The sequence below is a fragment of the Rhynchophorus ferrugineus genome, unplaced genomic scaffold, assembly GCF_030347505.1.
Source record: "Rhynchophorus ferrugineus isolate W39M unplaced genomic scaffold, kcgeb_rfMv2 rfM11, whole genome shotgun sequence".
Taxonomy (NCBI): Eukaryota; Metazoa; Arthropoda; class Insecta; order Coleoptera; family Curculionidae; genus Rhynchophorus; species Rhynchophorus ferrugineus.
This window is the reverse complement of record NW_027472590.1, coordinates 7,264,937-7,285,781: the sequence shown is the minus strand read 5'-3', so window position 1 is coordinate 7,285,781 and position 20,845 is coordinate 7,264,937. Positions and strand designations below refer to the sequence as shown.

The 20,845-nt window shown below is 34.1% G+C and overlaps 1 protein-coding gene across 2 annotated transcripts in view; it reads right to left on the bottom strand.

Moving 5' to 3' along the window:
* dac (dachshund family transcription factor) overlaps positions 1–20,845 on the bottom strand; it is a 436,877-nt gene that overhangs the window by 202,898 nt on the left and 213,134 nt on the right. For both annotated transcript variants that reach the window (XM_076417492.1, XM_076417493.1), the window contains exon 5: positions 2,599–2,678. In XM_076417492.1, the coding sequence (XP_076273607.1) occupies positions 2,599–2,678 (80 nt within the window). The remainder of the gene's footprint in view (positions 1–2,598; positions 2,679–20,845) is intronic.

Below are 20,845 nucleotides of genomic sequence, written 5' to 3'. Positions count from 1 at the left end.
GTTCTTTCGACGTTCGACCGTGGTTTGCTGCAATTACCGCGTCGCTGAGAATCAGAGCTGGACGGGCCAGTTTCCACCGTTTAACCCGGCAATATTTTAACGGGTAATTCTCGGGTCCGGGGTTGGATCTGATCGATGCCGCGGAAATAAAAAGCTCCGCTCGGCCCGATGTAATTGATGACTGTAAAAGTGGGATTTTGGAGTATGCCGGGCACATAAATTCACCCCCGGGACGTCTGGTCACAATTAAATACGCATATGCAGAAAATAAAAGGGAATCCGACAGAGAGAGACTCTGCGGCGGCATACGGATGGGCCGAGCATCAATCACTGACTCGGAGTGGCGTGGATTTATGCAAGTTGGATTGTTGCCGAATTAGCTGGTTCGATGGTGAATCGAGTTCGATGCGAGAGATTGCGGATTTCCATTGGATGGTCAAACTAGGGTTGATGTTTAAACGATCGAGTAAGCAGACTTGAAATATCACCAAAATAACTCATCTTACATCAACCAAATATAAGTGACACGGACAGGGGACAATGATAGGGTAATGAAAAGAGTAGAATACAGTAAAAAAGACAATTAAAATTAAAGAGAGCTCAGCAGAGAAAAGAAAGTAGAACATCATAAATTACTAAAAATGCTTTTAATAAGTTGTAAAAGGCCTTTTATAGAATAAGGAAATAAGCACTATCAGTTATATTAGAACAAAAAGGTGTAGATAATTAAATTTCAAGAAATACACAGGATCAGTACCAATTATGTCAATTCATTAAGACAAGGTAAGGAAAGAAACACTATGGGTAGTCCTGTTTTTAATATTAATGATTGATATAATAATGAAATGCCATTTTGATAAGTAATGACTATATATAGGGTATATATAGGTAGGAACTTGCAAATTATGTAAAACTCATTGACAGTCTACACTTTTCACTATGTGTCATTTATCGTATATCAGTAGGAGTTTCTGCGGATGATAAATAGTAACTACTGAGACTAAAGCACCTACAGAAAACATTAAATAGATGGAATATGACACTAAGAGATCAGATGAAAGAGAACAAAATGAAAGTCATGGTGGTAAGAGAGCCAGAAGAAATAAATATTTAAATAAAAAAGAACAATAAAATGTATTTAAACCCCGACATAGAAATCGAAAGTAATAAAGGCAAAAATTAGGTACAAATAGAGAGGCCACTAGGTATTATCAAGGAGGGTTATAAGAAAGATACAGGACGTAGAAATAAAATACTTCAGGAAAGTCAAAGGTATAACAAAGATGGACAGGAAAAGTTAATAAATAAGAAAACACCTCAATATTCAATTGTTGAAAGAGTATATAGAGAGGGAACAACTTAGTTGGTGGAGACACATCAAGCATATGGAGGAAACAAAATGGATAAAGAGAGCCTAGGAGGCAAGGCCGAAAAGAACCAGAGACATAAAAAAATTAGAGAAAATTTGTACATGGAACAAGATAAAACCTACCATAACTAAATTTTATATTAGCAGACATTATTAAACATTTAAATTATTAAGCCTCTTTCAGCACAAGAGAAGAAGGAAGTTTTAGGTTGGTTGGCTTTATAGCTTTTTTTAGAAATTTGTTTTGTAATCATTACTGAACTCTTATCAAACTGAATACTTATGTCTTAAATATATTAAAGTTTGAAATAAATAAAATAAAACCTTTAGACGTAATTACATTTATTCATATCAAAGAAAATTGTATTGAATGTCTGGTGAAGATAGGCCAATATAAGAAAGGTACCGAGCAAATAAAAAAAGACGTGTCTAGCAAAAAGTATGTCTAATCGGCTCGTTGTCAAGTGTTCTGGATAATAGGGGTTCAACTACCGAGGCTAGACGAAGCGTGTTAGAAGTTAGACCTGGTAGAAGATCCCTTATGGTAGCTATATCCATAAACATCAAGAAGGCCCGAGATCGTGGAATTTTCGAGTATTCCTTAAGAGTCAGTAATGCACGTGTTTCAGCGACGAAATTCCTAGATGGAACGGTCTTTCCCTCCCATAAATTCTGAACGTATCAGGATATAGAAAAGGGTTTCTTAGACCAACCTTCTCAACCACCATCAAGAACCCGAGCGAGGAACTTAGACCATAAAACACAAATATCAGAATCAGAATTTGCCATCACAACTGAATTGACTAATGAATTTGCAACAGAATAGAAAAGTTACAGAACCGAGACCAGAAATAGTAAAAAGAGTACAGAATTAGTGAGAATAACAAATTTAATCAGAATTAAGAAAAAAGAAAAGGTATAAAGCAATAAAGTCAAGAATCTAGAATAGCAGAATTCTTATATATGTATTAGCAGTGGGTCCGATGACGGAATTAGTATTAACCTAAGCCAGACAGACGATTTAGTGAGTCATTTCCATCTAATTCACATTTGTTTCACCATTACGTATCAATTTAAGATCTTTAAATGTATATATTTTGATATTATTCATTTATATATATAGATTCGTAAGAGATAAATTGTATTTAACTTGTTTTCATTGTTTTCTTTCTTTAATATATGAACATTATATATAGAAAAATAGTAAAATAACATAATAATCTACATACCGTTCCTTGGACTGCTCAAATCTCTGGGTTTTTGATCTAACGGTAAGGGTCTGTCAGGATCGCATCGTTCTTCGCGTAATCTGAAACAAAAAACCAGATATAAAACCAAAACAATAAAGACGAAGGGGAAAAAAATGGGTCGTAACTCAAAGAGCGATATTTATGATATCCTACTGACAAAACTTCTAATCCCGGAATGAAAAGAAAGACAGGAACGAACCGGCCGGGGAAAATATGCAGCATCTGTTCTAATTAGGGAAATGGCAATATATCGTATCAACGGCAAATCTTGGGGATTTCGCTTTGGGGCCGCTAATGGATGTCGACGGGGGGGACCCCTGGCGGGGTAATTTTAAACGTTTTACGTTTGTAAATGAAAGCCGGTGACGAGCCGGCAGCTCCGCGTACAACGCCACCGACCCCCCCCCCCCTCCCACTACGTCCCCCGCGCGACTTAGTAGTCGGAGTTTTCATTATGATTGCAGGACTAAATCTCGACAAAGTTCCTCTGCGCCCATACCAGTCGGTTTATTATATTATATTTCGGTAGATTGTGAAATATAGATGGCTTTATTTTTGTCTTGAAACTCGTATATAGTATATATATTTAAAGACAACTAGTTCTATATATATTCTTTGCGCTATATATTGTGTGCGGACGTGTAATTTTTCTTTAATTCTCCTTTCTTTTGTTATATATATGTTTAAAGTCTCCTCTTTATCAACGAGGCTTTATCTGGACTGCAATTACTCTTTAATGTGGGCTCCGAACCACGGTCCTCGGCATTAAACATACCGAGTGACCAACGTAGAAGTCATCATTTCTGTTGTCGGTTTTTACACTCTGCCTAGGACACTCACACATATTAAACGATCACAAACATGAATTTACGACCGGGGCATGGTCGCAGGATTTGAACCCGCACCATCGCAACTGTAGGAGGACCGTCCTGTCGCCTTTACTACTGCGTCAACCAAGCTGGCATTTTTCTTTCTTATTTTTAGTCTAATATCGTTTCTGATATTTCTGATCATTTCTGCATTTATAATTCGGCCTATCTAACGTAAATTTTACAAGAACTTCTTCCAGTTTCTATTCTCTATTCGCCAGTTCTCCTATCTTACAGGTTCCCAACTTCTACGCCTTGTTATGTTTTCTGTGATCTTCCTCTTTTACATTGTTGAATTTATTATCTTCTTTTTCCTCACTTTCCCAGCATTCCAATCTCCAATTATCTCCATTAAATGTTTTTTCTCCGCCTCTCTCCAGTTTTACTCTTCAATTATCTCTCTCTCTCTAATCAAATCGGTATATTTACCTGTTACATATCCACATCCACCAATTTCCCACTTCTTATTTCGTCCTGTCTCCTTCCTTTCTTCGCCTTTTTTCGTGTTTTCCTGTATTCTAGACATTCTAGACATATATATATATATACTATATATATATATATATCTATCTTCCAATTTTCTGACGTTTTTTACTAATTCTATATATAGGCTATGTTTTGCGAATATCTGGATATCATTTTTCAATCCATTCTCATATTCCATCTTTACAGTTCAAGCTTTGAACAACCTCATTACATAGCTTTAGTCTCATTTCTAAGTTTCTCTAAATTTTTCTCTTTGGCCTTATCCGGATTTTTTTACCCCTTATCAGATATTTTTTCTGTTCATGGCTTATTTTCTCCAAGACTAGTTGCATTCCTGCTTTCAAATACTTGATTATTTTAATATATAACAAACTTAATATAAAATTAAATTAATCACTACACAAAATTGGATAATCCGTTTTTGTTTAGTTCATTATTTCCAGAACAATAATGTACAAGAACAAACTAAAAAGCTTATTGATAAAGTTATTCAAACTTAAATCACATAATATAAAGACATTGAGGCAGAAAACAGTTGACAAAATATCGACAGAATGAATTTTTTTAATTGGTTTTAGTTAAAATAGTGATGAACATCTGCAACTAAATTAATACATTCTAAGTACAGTTGGTAATAAACAATTAAAGCAATCTAATATAAAATATTATCAAAATACAATAGGAAGGTTTTATAAAATATAGTTATCCTGAACTGTATAGAAAAGTTATTATTCTGTCCTGTGTCCATGTCATGATTTAAAATGGAAAGATGAATATTTAGAAATGCCCTGTGGTGGGAATCAAGCTTCTGTTATCAGAGCCTTTGCATAAATTTCTTTGTACGATTCGTAGATATAATACATGTAAGATGATGTATCTCCGAATAGAAGCAGTAAATACACTAAATTCCAAGTTTCAAGAATATGCATAAGCTATATTACTTGTAATAATCAGTATATATATATATATATATATATATATATATATATATATATATATTAAGTTTATCTTTATCATTCTTTTGAAGCTAAAGGTTTTGTTCATATTTTTCAATTAGGTTCCACAATCAACATCTATTCTTAGCTCAACAAAGTGAACAGGTATCAACTAGTTACTGATATATTGATTGTCAATATATTGATCAAGTATTGGTATAAGAATATCTGTTGCTTGTTCTACTATGTCCATTGATTAAAGTTATTAATACACGAAAGTTATCTGGATAAATATCAACGTTTCGTAAGTATTTCTGAATGGTACCGTCAAACGTACACGACATAATATGACCGTTAATCGCCAATTATACGCGACGGCCCAAGATAAGGCACTCGCAGAATGTTAAAACTCTTGTTAGTGACTACTGTTCCGGAGCATCTGCGACCTGGAATCCGACCGTTTCGGTTGAAAAATGAACGTCACGCGCAAAAAGCCTATAATTGCCCGAAATAATTACACGAAAAACCAGCAAAAGATTAAGAGAAACACCTGCGCGATACGTTTTAATCATCTCCGGTCGCGACCGATATAATTGGCTCTTATATTAATGACATTTGTAACGCAATTTCTGCCATTCGGTGACCGGTCCTACTTTTAATTCGACGGTATACTTATGGCTCGTGGTTTTAAGTTGGAGAACTCACACGCGTGTGCATAATATTGTATTATCTCCATCGTGATAGTGAACGAATATCAACTAGTATCAGGCACCAATACAATGACTCGCAAAGCATTTCGCAAGCCGTCGTGCGAAATACAGGTCAGAAAACATAGAAATATATAATGGGAACTTAAATTAGCACACCCGTAGCCATGTTTTGTGCGTCTCAATCACTAGAGGGATGGAGATAAAAAAATAACAGAGAGACTATTTGAAATTTTGTAAGACATCTTAGATTATATTTGGTTCGTAAATGACGTTATTTTTGTGGCATTTAAGGTAATTGTTATTTATTCAAAAGCATAATAGGAGTGTAATTTTCTAGAATGCGAAGATTCTAATAGAATTACTTATTTCACAAAGGGTTTTGCTTTAGCGTAGAAACGGTTTTTAGCAGTAAACAGTGATAAACTTCATGAAACCTTTTTTGATCTCCATTAAGCTTTCTAACAGGTGGTTTTATTCTTTGCATTTCAGACTAACCAGATGATGATGGACTCAAATGTGGAATATCAATTCTTAATCAAGATGCAATTCCAAATTGTAGTTTTAATAGCAGGTGTTTCATTAAAATCTACATCGATAATTCAATAGAAATACATAATATGAATATAATATGTTTCCCTTAACTTGTAGGAAAGGAAAATATGTTCACATTAGAAAACTCAAAGAGAGTTAAAAGTAAGTATATATAATATGTTTTTGTAATGAAGTCAATTAGGAGATTTGAACACTGAACATTATAACAATTCTCCATAAATGATTTTGAAATAGTCGAATATATGATTTCAACATTGTTGGTGAAAAGCCGGATAGTATAACACCAATTTGAACTCTGAGCTCATCTAAAATCTACCAAAATCATTTCAAAGGAACTCTCTAAGGGAAAGAAAATGGAGAATTATTTGAATATCCCAATCAACAAAGGCAACTATAGTCAATTCTCTATAGAAGTGCATGAGTGTCAATATATGTCTGTCTAAAGTTGTAAATTCGTTTTACAGTCAGACAACATTATCCTTGTAATTTTATTCCATTTAAAAAGAGATAGAATGCTGTTAGAGAAGCTCGAAACTGTAACGGAATGAGCCTGTAAAGGTTGTCCGTTTGCCAAACTTCTGAAAATTCCTCAAAATATTATAATTACGGGTTATAAACCGGCAAACGTTGTTGTAACGCTTTGTTTTAATAAATTTTAAATTGCCGCGGTTTTTATTGAAAATATTTTTTGAACCTTGCAGCTGCACTTTATGTCAATACGAACACGGTCACTAAAATATCTCAAAAAATAAAAAGACAATATAACCTTAAATTCGCCGTGTTTATGCGAAACAGGTGAGGAATCCAGATCAATCTTGGTGTTTCGGAGATCAAATATACGAAATCTATAAAACAGTAAGTAGTTTATTCAATCGAAACATAATTTAATACAATTATTTCAGAGAGAATTGTTAGTCTGGAAAGTATCCACAAGGATCCAAAAGATTCTGAAAGTGACTGTGACTGAATAAAACTTTATGAATGTTGGTTTGTGATTCAATGCTGACGATTACCAAGACAGGGTGATGAAAGAGGAAACCACTAAAGGTCAGTATACAATTAATATACCTTAATTGTAGGGAATTGTATTATAAAGTGCGAAAGCTTTATGAGCAAGTGTGTTATTATTCAGAATATACATGAACGTTTGACGTTTAACATATTATGTATGTGTAGAGAAATAACACTAACTGTTTTGCAGACATGGCAAATGCATTAAGGAGGATGCAGTGATTAAATGTAGTTTTATCAAGAGAGATGTATACAGATAGTAACAGGACAAACTAAAGAGAAATGTAGTAATATCATAATGACTTTACAAGGATACATTACATCGAAGGAAACAAGAACTAAGCGAAAAATATAAATAGGTTCTCTAATGAAAGTAAAATACATTACTGAGATATATAATTGTTAATTAAGTGGATTAGGCCTTCGGGGGATACCACTACATACAAAAACACGTCTAGAACCCTACCAATAATAGTGCGGAAAAAAGCTCAATGTATATATAATAAAACAACTCTAACCTATAAATTATTGTGGCTGTAAAATTAATTGTAGTTTTACGTTCTTCGATAATAAATGCATTTGATGTTCTATAATGATAAATGAATTATATTTAATAGAATATTTGTTCAATTATTTTATTTATATTAAAATTTCGTTATTTGTCAGAGCCTAAATGTACTAAAACTCAGAGTAGCTGCGGCAACATAGCGACGTTTCCCGTGTCACTGCTATTTTGAATTGACTGTATATAATACTCCCACTAAAAATAAACATTATAACATCAAGAATGATTTGTATATTTCACTTTTTATCAGAGATAGTATTTACCACTTCGACTACCTTACCGCACATCCCCCCTCTAGCTTTGTATTCCGCATTATGGGAATCAGAAAACTATTTGTCTTGCTTTTATATGGGGGGCGGCTCCCGCAAATCGAAGATGGCACCCCGGCCGACTCAATAACATCACGAGAAAAATGTTTTATCACGTATAAAATTTTCAATTTCGACACCGAAAACGCCCGATGATTGATAGCGCGGGTCCCTGTTTTTTTCTGGCATCGTTCGTACGTATGTCGTACGACGTATCTCGATTCCGTGATAAATGTTAGTCGGCGAAACTTTGGATATTTGGCGAATTACGAGACGTGTACTGCATCAAGACGCCACCCTCCTGGAGCCCATCAAACTTTTCGACAATATTACTATCTGATTGTTCAGATTTTGACCGATGGCTTGTGACGTGATAAATGGCTCCGTGTACAGGGTGCGAACTATCTCCAGAGGAACATGATACATGGCTTTGTTTTTTTTTGTTACAAAATAAGACTGATATAATCGGATAACGACATTATTTATTTCCAGAGAGTTGTAGATGATGATGATGATTTTATTTCTAATATAACCGGTACTGGAGAAGAACTACCAATAACCTGATTGCAATAAAGCTCATTATCTTTAAACATATCGTGATAGATGCCCGACTAACAATGAAAGACACTGTATTTTATTATCGAAAATTGCTTTGTTATTTTTGAAACCGTAACGACCTTGATGCATGTTGAATTTTACACCTTAGAAATTGGTCTAAAAAATACCCAGAAATATTATTTCAAATAATATTTGCAGGATGTCAGCAGCGACGACATGTAAACGATAACGAAGTTCTTGCAACCCTGAGATGTTCTCTAATATCACTGAAGGATACTTTGGATCATTCATACACTGACTATCGTACAGTTCAGACGTGCCACCATGGACAGCCCAAACATCTTCAGATGCTCTGCACTGTTCTTCCGTTTTTAATGATTTTTATGTCGTCGCCATTTTTATAACGTCAATAAATAACAGTGACGATAAAGGTGACATCATATGACCATCACCGTTTTATTTCGTCCTACTTCCATTTACCGAGCTATTTTCTCCAAAGAACACTTCGCCATTATAATGCAATACCAATGAGGTAACTTTTGTTAGCTAAATATTCATGTCATATCTTATTTATACTGATCATACATTAAGTCAAAATAACAATATTTTATGGTATAACAACTTATTTTGAATTATGTCCACAACTTTCATCCCTACAGAGAATTACAGCCACTAACACATTTTTTATACCAACGTTTTATAGTGACGGATGGGACTTCGGATCACCAAAATCCGAAGTAAGTTGATCGAAGAACATTTACCTCGACAATACACGTCAAAACTTGTAACAATTCATTGAGATAAAATTTTTAAGTCACTGTAAACTACGCAAGTTGTACTAAAATGGCAAAATATTCTGAAGAAGATTATAACTTCTAATCGAACTTGAATCAACGAAAGTGCGACAGAATAAAACATTCAGTGGCACACAACTTCATTTAAGTTTTGCTGACGTTTTCCTTATGCTAACGTTAGCCTAACAACACATTTATTGTCAAGGCTCACAATCTAAATGACAACCCTCGTACATATCATCTGTTCTATGGGTTGATTTATAATCTAGTGGTAAGTACAACAACTTTATACAATCCACATTGGGATTATGTTACATCATATCATGTCCTCTTTCAAATAAAATTTATTAAAATTGATACAATTCACTGTTTTATCAACTTTTATCGCAAAACCTCTTATCTAATATCATATTTTTAAGCTTAATAACGAAAGTGTGACACAATATACACATTCAGTGGCCCACAACTTCAATTAAATTTTTCTGATGTTTTCCTTATGCTATATTAGTGTTTTTTCAAGAATAATAGTTTTTGATTTCATTTCATTTTCATGAATGATGGTTTCTGAATAAATAAATAAAGCAATACCCTGAAGAATTTTTGTTTTAGTTTTACTATATTAACTAAAACTGATTTTAATTTGAATTAATTGATGATTGCTCAATGCTTTATATACTCTCCTATAATATCTTCAAGATTTATTTAAGATATTTTGGAATATTTGTGATATTCGTTTTCTAATTACCTGTGTTTATTTCCTAGCCTAACGGAAATCACTATTGCCAATATTAATACAAAATGGCTATAAGTGAATAATATATAGCTGTGGTAATTGATATAGTTGATCTAAACAACATTCTAAATCTAGTTCACATCTAAATCACAAATATATTAAGACACACAATTTATGTATGCCATCTTGAAAGAATGATGTATCTTTTGAGGTTATCGACGAATCTGTCGGGCAGGTTACGACATCAGAAAGAAAACGGTCTGAAGAATATGGTGAGTGGGGTAGTAATACATTCTATGTTTCCAAGTATGTTTTACTAGTTTTGTAACATATGGTCGGGCGTTGCCATGTTAAAGAAAAACTTGTGTCTGCTTGTATTGGTACATAACACCATTTGTTGATGATAATAACCTGATAATAACAAAATGTTCCACAGAATGTTAATTAATTAAACCTAAGAACTTTAAGAACCTCTTGGAATATTTGTGGTAACTTATCCCTCTTTCTTCTGTTTCTCTTTTTTCTCAACAAAAGTATTTACTCTTGTTACTTCCAACAGAAAATATCCTTGCAAATCATAACTGAACTAAAATGTCGATTCGCATTAAAAAATTAATAAAATCCTTCAAAATTAAATCCCAATATTTCGCTAGAACTAAATAAAAGTACATTTAAGAACGCTGGTTCTAACTGAACTCCTTTGAGTTCCTCAAACGAAAAGGAGCCGGAGAATTAATTCCATTAATTACAATGGTAATATTTAATAAGAATTCATCCCCGTTCACCTGAGAAACTTTTTCCCAGAGGGAACCCCCGCCATATCACATCGCGCCCTTCCCGCCCCCCTACACCACCACCCAACCGTCCCCGAAGCTCCGATATTAAACAACACGTCTCCGCCAGAAACGAAAATAATGAAATAATAATGAAACAAGTCGTCTTGGAGGGTAATGATTATATCAAAGTAAAGGGGTTCAACTACTGGAAAAGGAATCCAGTCGCCCGGCGCAATAGACGCGATCCGCGGCCGACGGCGACCCGCTCCAACGAACTGGTCCATTGTTCTTCGATTCTCATCGCGTTTTTGATTAGTCATAGACACAATTTAAATGTAACGTGTTGATAGAAATCTGACCGTACGGTAGCCTGATGTCAAAGTGAATTGCAGAAGGCCGTGGATGAAAAAAAAAACGAGTATCGACGCTAACGGTACGGAGATTACTGTTGGGCAGCCGCCGCCATCAAGTTAACATTGACTGGCAGCGTAATTATAACGTTTAAATATTTAGAGAATCGTATTAATGCATCGAATGGTCTGAATGGTGTCGGATATAAACGGAATTATATGCGGAGTTGAGTTACTTTGACTTCAAACTACATAGAAGGGTAAAAAAGAACAGAAAACTGTATTTTTACACTAAGTAATATTCATTGGGAAATTAATAGCTTAATTGTTATACATGATTTACATATTCTTTATACATATATAGTTTACATACAGTCTTTCCAATAAAACAGCCAATGCACGTCATCAAAATTTATGAATATTCTTAGCATTTTTACTTATCACTAATGTTTTGAGTTTTTTAACTAGGATAATTTAATTAGCAAAATCAGAAGGAAGAGTCCGCTCCAAGTTTAAAACGAATTATGCATTGTTAGATATTCCATTTAATACACCGCTCTGATTACAATTCAGTCGATAAATAAATGTACATGCTTCAACTAGAGAGAAAAAGATCATCTTATCTATCGTATATCGTATATATAAACATCTTATCTATGTAATTCTCTATGTAGTCTGGTGAGTCTGGTTTACAAAATGAGTGTGTTTCAGTGCAGGGCTTATAATACCTATAAGGGCTTATATATCTTTAACTCATTAAAGTTAGAGGCAATCAAGTAATTTCATGACCTTTTCGGTTCATTGCTTCAAATCAAAACGACTTTTCAAGATTTAATAGAATTTAACTTGAAGTTTTCTTTAATTTTATTGCCATATAAAGTTGCCAATACAAAAGCAATCTTCATAATCGTAATCTTGAAACAAAATTTAATAAAACCATTAAATGAAAAGACATACTTCTTTCAATTAAATCATTTCTATAACCATAACTAATTCAACTGCTGTAATAGGTGTATCTATAACAATACTTGCAATACAAATAGTTACAAGTTCATACATAAAATGTATTGAATTGTTGTTAATTTTGTAATGATAATTTTTGATATATGCATGGTTATTCCATCCTTATAGCAAAAGTAGTAATGGACTCAAGGAAAGTAAACAAGTTGCGCTATATGTTTGGTCATTATTTGTTAATTCTATATTATAAGTAGTTGTGAAAATTATATGAAACTCAGAACAATTAATAGAGTGATTGTTAAAAAATATGTGTAACCATGTAAGGAATGATTACTGACACTGTAGATTATTGCAGACAAGATGGTATACAGATAGAGTACACAAAATGCATAGCTGTTATTAGGTGAAAAATAGAAAGTTACAAGATAAGAATCTAATATAGACTAGGAGATAAATCTATAGCTTCCATATTAAAATATATCATATTTGAGATCAATTTGGGTGTTGATTGAGGTATTTAGTTTTATGTTGATTTCAATCAAAAGCCTTAATTTATATTACTTTAATTTATTATTATAATTCACTTAATTAAGAGGAAAAGTATATTAGCAAATTTGGTCAACATAATAAGTATCTTATTTGCTTTAAAATAATGATAATTGTGACTAGATGGTGGTAAACTTTTAAACAGAAACAACATCCTTAGCTAAATTTACTCCCCATCAAAATATGGCCATGCAAAGAATAGAAACGTCGAACATAACCAAACTAACAGCGAGATATATTAGTAAACTTCACTAAAACTCAATAAAAATACGAATTTAAAAAAGTACTAGTTAGAAGCAGAGTTAACTACAAATCAGGCACGAAAATATCAAAGAAAGCTCTGACGGTCATCATCCGAGACCATAACATGAATGAAATGATATTATAGCATTACCATTTCATCTCTATTACACCTCGCCCATTTCCACTTTCCTTTTAATTCGATTGCGAACCCGGAAAAAATTCGAGAGGGGTTCAGGTGCTACCACCACATCGGACTAAATAATAAATCTCGTTGCCCCCTCCCGGCTCGGCCGCCGACCGCCCCTTGACGGTAATAAAAACCGAAGCTAACCGCATTTCTTAATTTCGATTTCTTTTCCATTTTGCTTTCGCTGAGTCGGGCAAAGCGCTGATGGTGTAGGACGAGGTGGAGGAGGAGGATGAGGAGGCGACGACGCCGCCATCACCGCATAAAATAATACCTAATGTAATAGAAAGCCACGCTTAATTTTTTAATGGGCAGATGCTTTTAGAGATGTACCGAACGGCGATGAATATTTAAGGGCGAGCGAAGCGGCGGAAAAGAGCGAGCGAGGGACGGAGGGGAGGGTGGCGGCGTCGAGGCGCAGACGGCAATGGACGTACGGCATCCATTTGGATTATGCCGGAGACTCAGGTGGATCCGTTGGAGGAGATGACTTGAGCGACGAAATAAAGCAAATAATGATGTAAGGACTTTGGCGGGGGAGGATGGTGGTGGATAAGTGGCGTCGAGGGAGACTGGGAAGAAATAATGTTGTCAGTCACATATTAAGTACGATTATTACCAGACAGGTTTATATCCAGAAATTGACGCTGAAGTTATGGTCCCCTTGTTCCCTCGTGTCTATATAAAGCCCCACAGAAAGGAATTTTATTGAAGAACAGTAATATAGCAGAAACATTCAAGAAAATGAAAAAATACACATTTGCTCCTGTCATATCTATAGTTATTTTTCATTAAAATCCAGATCTAAGATTTCAGATCCAAACTTCTCTGGTACACACCACGTACGTTTAAAACAAGACATAGTTGTCACACATAGTTTAACTAAACTAGTTTAAAGGGGTTAGTGTTCTTAGGTCTTCGATGATCTTCAATCTAACATTTTCGAAGATTTTTTTTTGATAAGTTTCATATTGGATTTCTTGGTGAAACCCCATAGTGGTACACACTGGCTTCAAAATTTCTTTAAACAATAACAATTTGATAAATTACTACTACTTATTTTTGAGCTCCCTGATTTTAGTAATTCTATAGTAATTTCAAATAAGTAAAACACATAAATTTTGTGAAGACTGTGACATAGTTTTATGGTATTTAATTAAGATATTTATATAAGACTTCGTACGTGAATGAGACTTGTTTTGTCTTGTTTGAATGAGAGCAAAATATCTTGAATATGAAAGAACTTTTGAAATGTTGTAACTCTAAATTAATGGTATCGAATAAACATTGGAAAGCTAGAAATAAAAGTACAAAATATGGACAGATATATGATAAATAATTCATGTATTCAACTTAGACAATAATAACATGAATATATATATATATATATATATATATATATATATATATATATCTTGAAATATAGAAATAATTAAACTAATAATAATGGCCTTTAAATTAATCTATATGTTACTGAAAAGCACCAATTACTTTAATACTGTATCATCATTTTTCTCGTATCAAAAGATTCTAATAAAAGAAGTCAATTAAACCCAATCAAGGAATATACTACCGCCACAGTTATTACCTAACATATGGATCACCTGCAAATGTAAATCACAACAGCATCTGATTAGAGCAAGTGAAGGTTTGTGACACTGAAGCAGAAAGTTGCATCCAGTACAGAACTAATAAAGCATATCACAACCTTAGAAACCTTCAATTCTCCAAGATAGTGTTTATGTAGGAGAAGGAAAATATTACAACCAAGAGAGTAACATTTGGCTTATCCGAAATCACATATAGCCAATTATTCTGTATAACTCCAAAATGTCAAAAAGTTGGTATCTAAAATTAAGTAACAGATACAAATAATCGTATTACACTGGCTTGAAAATATTTATCAAATGAAGAATGAAGAAGATAGGGGTGATTGGTGTACCTTAAGATCTATTTAAATATATACTTCAACAACTTTCATCAAACATTGTTTCTTCCAATTAATTCTGAATTTTAATTAAATATTTTTAATGAATCATACAAATAAATATATAAGTGACAGAAACTCTTAAAGTCCTACGATCCCATTTAGCAAAGGTTCATTTTTATGACACTTAATTATTAGGTGTCAATAAACAAAATCCACAAACGGACTAAATAAAGTTCCTCTAACAAAAAAGAGCAAAATACATCTATGTGGATGATACATTAAACTGAAAATGCCATGATGGGCCAAGATATTAGCAGATGAAAAGAGATCAAACAACAATACTGGTTGAAATTTGACCAAAAATGAAGGATATTGATTGATTTATCTACCTATAACAAAACCTTTTGGACTTATGGGAGGTAGATATGAGTTGCACTATAATCCAACAGTGACAAAATAAAGTTCTTTGTAATCTACAAAGAACTCTATGATGACCTCGAAATCAAATGAATTCACGAACTTATTCATTCATTCCAAGGTTGCTAAGCCACAGCAACGTGGAAGTAGCACTAGAATACGCACAGAAAATGAGAAGATTGGAGCGACCCAAACCACACGAACTGGTTAAAGTGTATAAGTGTGCATGTTAAATGATATAAGTGTATAAGTATTATGAAATGATTCACATACAAAAGAACACACAAACATTGATTATAGCGAAACCCCAACTTTTATAACTCGATACTATTTCTGTAGAACGATTTGTCCATTGCTTCAAAATAGGTCTCATTTTTGGAGATCACCTCTTCGTTCGACGAAAGTTTCTTCCCAGCGAGCATTCTTTTAAAATCTGAGAACAGGAAATGGTCGCTGGGGGCCAGATCTGACCAGACCAGAGAATACCGTGGATGAGGAAGCAATTCGAAGATAAATTCATGGATTTTTGCCATCGTTTTCACTGACTTGTGACACGGTGCATTGTCTTGGTGAAGCGGCACTTTCTTTTTCTTTAAATGCGGCCGGTTTTCGGCGATTTCGTCCTTCAAACGACCCAATAACGCTATGTAATAGGCGCTGTTGATGGTCCTTCCTTTTTCAAGGTAGAAATTTATTCCATGCGCATCCCAAAATATAGACGTCATAACCTTGCCAGCCGACTGTTGCGTTGTACCACTCTTTGGAGCGGGTTCATCATGTGCAGTCCACTCGGAGGACTAGGGATTGGACTTTGGAGTGAAATGGTGGAGCCATGTTTCATCCATTGTTACATATCGACGCATAAACTCGGGTTTATTACGCTTGATCATCTTCAAACACTGCTCCGAATCATCAATTCGTCGTTTTTTTTTGTCAAAAGTGACCTCGTGCGGCACCTTCTATATGATATACACGTTCAGTTGATATCTTTAGAATGTCTGCTATTTCGTTCAGTTTCAATTTACGGTTATTCAAAATCATTTTGTGGATTTTTTTATGTTTTCGTCGGTAACCACCTCTTTTGGGCGTCCACTGCGTTCACTCGGAATCAAGCCAAGTTTTTGCTTCACTGTATATTTTCCCTACAAAAAGCAATATTTGATCATCAGGAAAAATTTATTTTTATCCATTTTTTTCACAGTAACAAAGCTTGCTTCACTCAAAATGCTATAGTTCACAAACTAATGATCCGACACACGCATATTTTGAAGGTTAGGGCTAACTAAAAAATATACGGATTTAATTCTAGTAGCGCCATCCATGTATCAGGCGGGGAACTTTTCAATTGACCTGTTAGTTCACGTTCCTAATTTTTCCTCCTAATTTAGTGGTATTGCGAAAGTAGAAAAAAAACCATAACAAAGCTTTAATATAATCACTGTCATATCTCAGGGTCTAATAACGATCTGAACGACTACAGATAGCTTCTTGTACCGGATTCTGTTTAGTCATAGACACAATTTGAAGTGAACATTGCGCCGATAGGAATCGAGCGGGTACGGTAGCCGGTCGGACGATTGAATACCGATTGTTGAGAGGCGAGGACCGAGAGAATGGTCTTATTTTATCTAGATAATTACCTTCTGGTCGGCAGTGTGTGTTTTTAATATTGGCCCGGTCGCGTCAAAGGACCCGAGCCGACGTTCCATCTTTAATTGCCGGCGCGGAAACGCTTTTTTAATTTGTCATAGTCTGTTATTGATCGATTTCGTTCTCCCGAAGTCCCCGCGAGACAATCATAATAACAATAACCGGGACAAAAAACGACGTATCGGTAAGTGGTTCGACTGGATGGCGATTCCACGGTTCAGGGTATTGAATCGGTTCACAGTTTTTAAATGTTATTAATTGTAGTATTACATATACAGGATGTGTGATGTTTAATATAATACGTGTTGTTTACGAGGAAAAAGAAACCAGAACTCTGCATGTAACATGAGTTTTTTAACAACTTCCATTAAACAGCTAGAAAAAAAATAATTTTAAATAATAATTTTTAGTCATTCCTGAGTTATTTGGTGTGTTCATTCCGAAACAGGTATCAAACTTTACCTACCCTACACATGTCATATACTACAGACAGAAAATATCACGATGGCTATATTTGCTGATGATACTACCATTCTTGCTGTCGCAGACAGTAACGGAGAAGACACACGAAAATTACAACAGACAAGTGACAATATAAATAACGAAAGTAAATGCATGTGTCGTTCACGTATAATCAGACCGCACAAGCACCAACCACAATAAATAATACTATGGTTCCATATAGCAACAACGATAAGTATCTCGGAATGAATCTTGATGCAAAACTTCGCTGGAAGGAACATGTAAAAAGGAAAAGGAAAGAATTAGAGTTCAAATATAGGAAAATTTATTGGTTAATTGGAATAAAATCACAATTATCAGTACATAATAAATTATTATTACACAAGATGGGGACTCAAATATGGGGATGTCCCACAAAACAATAACATAATACAAGTTTTCCAGAACAAAGTCCTGGGAAATATTATCGGTTCTTCCAGATACTACAGAACCAATTACTCACACCAAGACATTCAGATACCGACTGTCGCTCAGGAAACCAACAGAAATGTAAGAAGACTTGAGTACAAACTCCATTCTCATGTTAATATCGAAGTAATATAACTCTTGGATAACACCAAAACAGGAACCGACTCAAAAAAATTAAACCATTCGATCTGGTGTGGTGTAGTATCATGAGATGCAATTAATAGAAAACAGAGTCTTAGAGGCTAGGATCACATTTATGAAGTAAAATATTTTATAAAACATTGTTCATACAATTCATACGAATGAAACTTACGGAAATCTAAATGACTGATGCTGTGCAGATATTTAGAAATTGCCTTCATGTTTCTTGGTCGCAATAAGCATGGGACTATAGAACAAGTGTATAGACTTATAAACAAAATAAACACTAACCTAAATGCCAAAAGATAGTGTTCGGTCGCTTCTCTAAATATATTTCAGGCTTTTGACAAAGTATGGCATACGGGCTTGCAGATTAAACTAAAGAAACTTCTCCCTCATCCGGACTATCAGTTACCCATATCAGTTATCAGTATAAAGTCGTATCTCACTGATAGATATTTTACTGTAAATCAAGGTGATGAACATACCGAATTAAATTCCATATATTCAGGAGTTCCGCAAGGTAGTGTACTGGGTCCAGTACTGTATCTTCTGTATACGGCCGATCTGCCCAACACAAAAATAACTACTGTGTCAACATACGCAGACGACACAGCAATCTTAGCATCCCATGAAGATCCAGTCACAGCGCCAACAAACCTACAAACCCACCTGGAGCAAATACAGTTATGGTTGAAGACATGGCGCATTAAAGCCAATGAAACAAAATCGACTCATGTAACGTTTACCCTGCGTAGAAGAACATGTCCACCAGTGAATATCAATCATCATCAACTCCCCCAAGCAGAGCATGTTAAATACCTTGGTATGCACTTAGATCGACGCCTATCATGGAAGAAGCTCTCTAAACGGAAACAACTTGGACTTAAATTGTATCAAATGTATTGGCTCATCGGGCGTAAATCCAAGTTATAGTTACATAACAAGGTATTGCTGTATGAGTCTATACTCAAGCCCATTTGGTCATATGGAATCCAACTATGGGGTACCGCAGGCAAATCGAATATATCCATCATTCAAGGGTTCCAAAATAAGGTGTTGCGTGCCATTGTTGATGCCCCATACTATATTTCAAATAAAGTGATACAAAGCGATATTTCTCTAGAACCTATAACGAGTGTAATTCAACGTGTTTGTGTGAAGTACTTCGAAAGAGTGTCGGTGCATCCCAATGTACTCGCTAATCAGCTAAATATGCGACGTGATAGTGAAGTGCGTAGACTAAAACGTTTAACATCACCTGATTTGATTACTGGACATATGTAGACTTTAGAATAAGTTTTAGAATAAGACTAATTAATTAACATAATATTTTATACAGAAGATTGCTTAATGAAGTGATTTTCTACATGCCATGTATATATAATATAAACAGAAGAAATACTTATTGCCAATAGGGCAGATTGTGGAATCACGAAGAGTAATAAAAATGCTTCTTCTAAAAAAGGGTTTACAAAGTTCCCATGTTTTAAGTGTAACATAGCAGAGCAAGACAGCAGCATTGGCATAAGAAAACTTTGTCAACCAGTAAGAAGAATGTCTTGCATAAATCATCAATAGATCAAGAAATATCACCACACATAAACTTGGGCTTAATATAATTTGTAGAAGCTTTGATTGCAGATGGTAATTATTTTAAATATTTACGTAGAAGATTTCGAAAGATTTTTTGAAGTAGAGGCCAATATATGAAACAGAAATGATATATTGAAAAATTACAAAAATTGTAAAGTGACTTAAAGTAGCTTTACGGGAAACTTTAAACGCGTTTTTTTTTCGAAACAATTTTTTTGAGACGATTGAGATGATAAATAAAGTTCTACTGAACCGATTTAGTTGAAATTTGATGTAATATTTCTCTATATATTCTTCTGTCCTATCGAAATATTGCTATAACAACATTCTGATTTTTACTGCTTTTAAAAAAGCTTCTCATTTTTTCGAACATTTGGTTCACATTAATTTTGGCAAAAAAAATTCCTTTGACTTCTGTACGATGACATCCCTTTTCCAGAGTAAGGATAAAATCTTTTTAAATTTATTTTGCTTTAGCTTACTAGGGAAGTTGTTCACTTCATCAACCTATAATTTTTTTAAATTACCTTTATGTATTTTTTAATTATTTATAAACATCTAGTGTTAAACAACATATTGTTTGTTTTTTTATATCACATGACAAATAACTAAAATTAAAGCTTCTAGTCTCCGAACACTGACAACACTAGAACTAACATTAGTTTACTTGTTTTTCATAACATACTCATTCAATAATCAGCTCATGAATCTACTGATAAAATAATGGTACTTATTTTTATGTTTTGTATTGATGCAATAATATATCATTCAATATTCTGGACCGAACGTAGACTTTGTATCAAGAAATTTAGCTGAAGTTGTCCCCAAACTATAATGGACATATTTGAAATTGATACTGAATGAATGTGTTGCTTAAAAAACTTATATTTTTTAAGTCCAAGTTATACCAAGAAAACTAATCTAAAAAGAAGTAAAAGAAGAAGGTGAGGAAGGCCAATTTATGAAATAGAAATGGCAG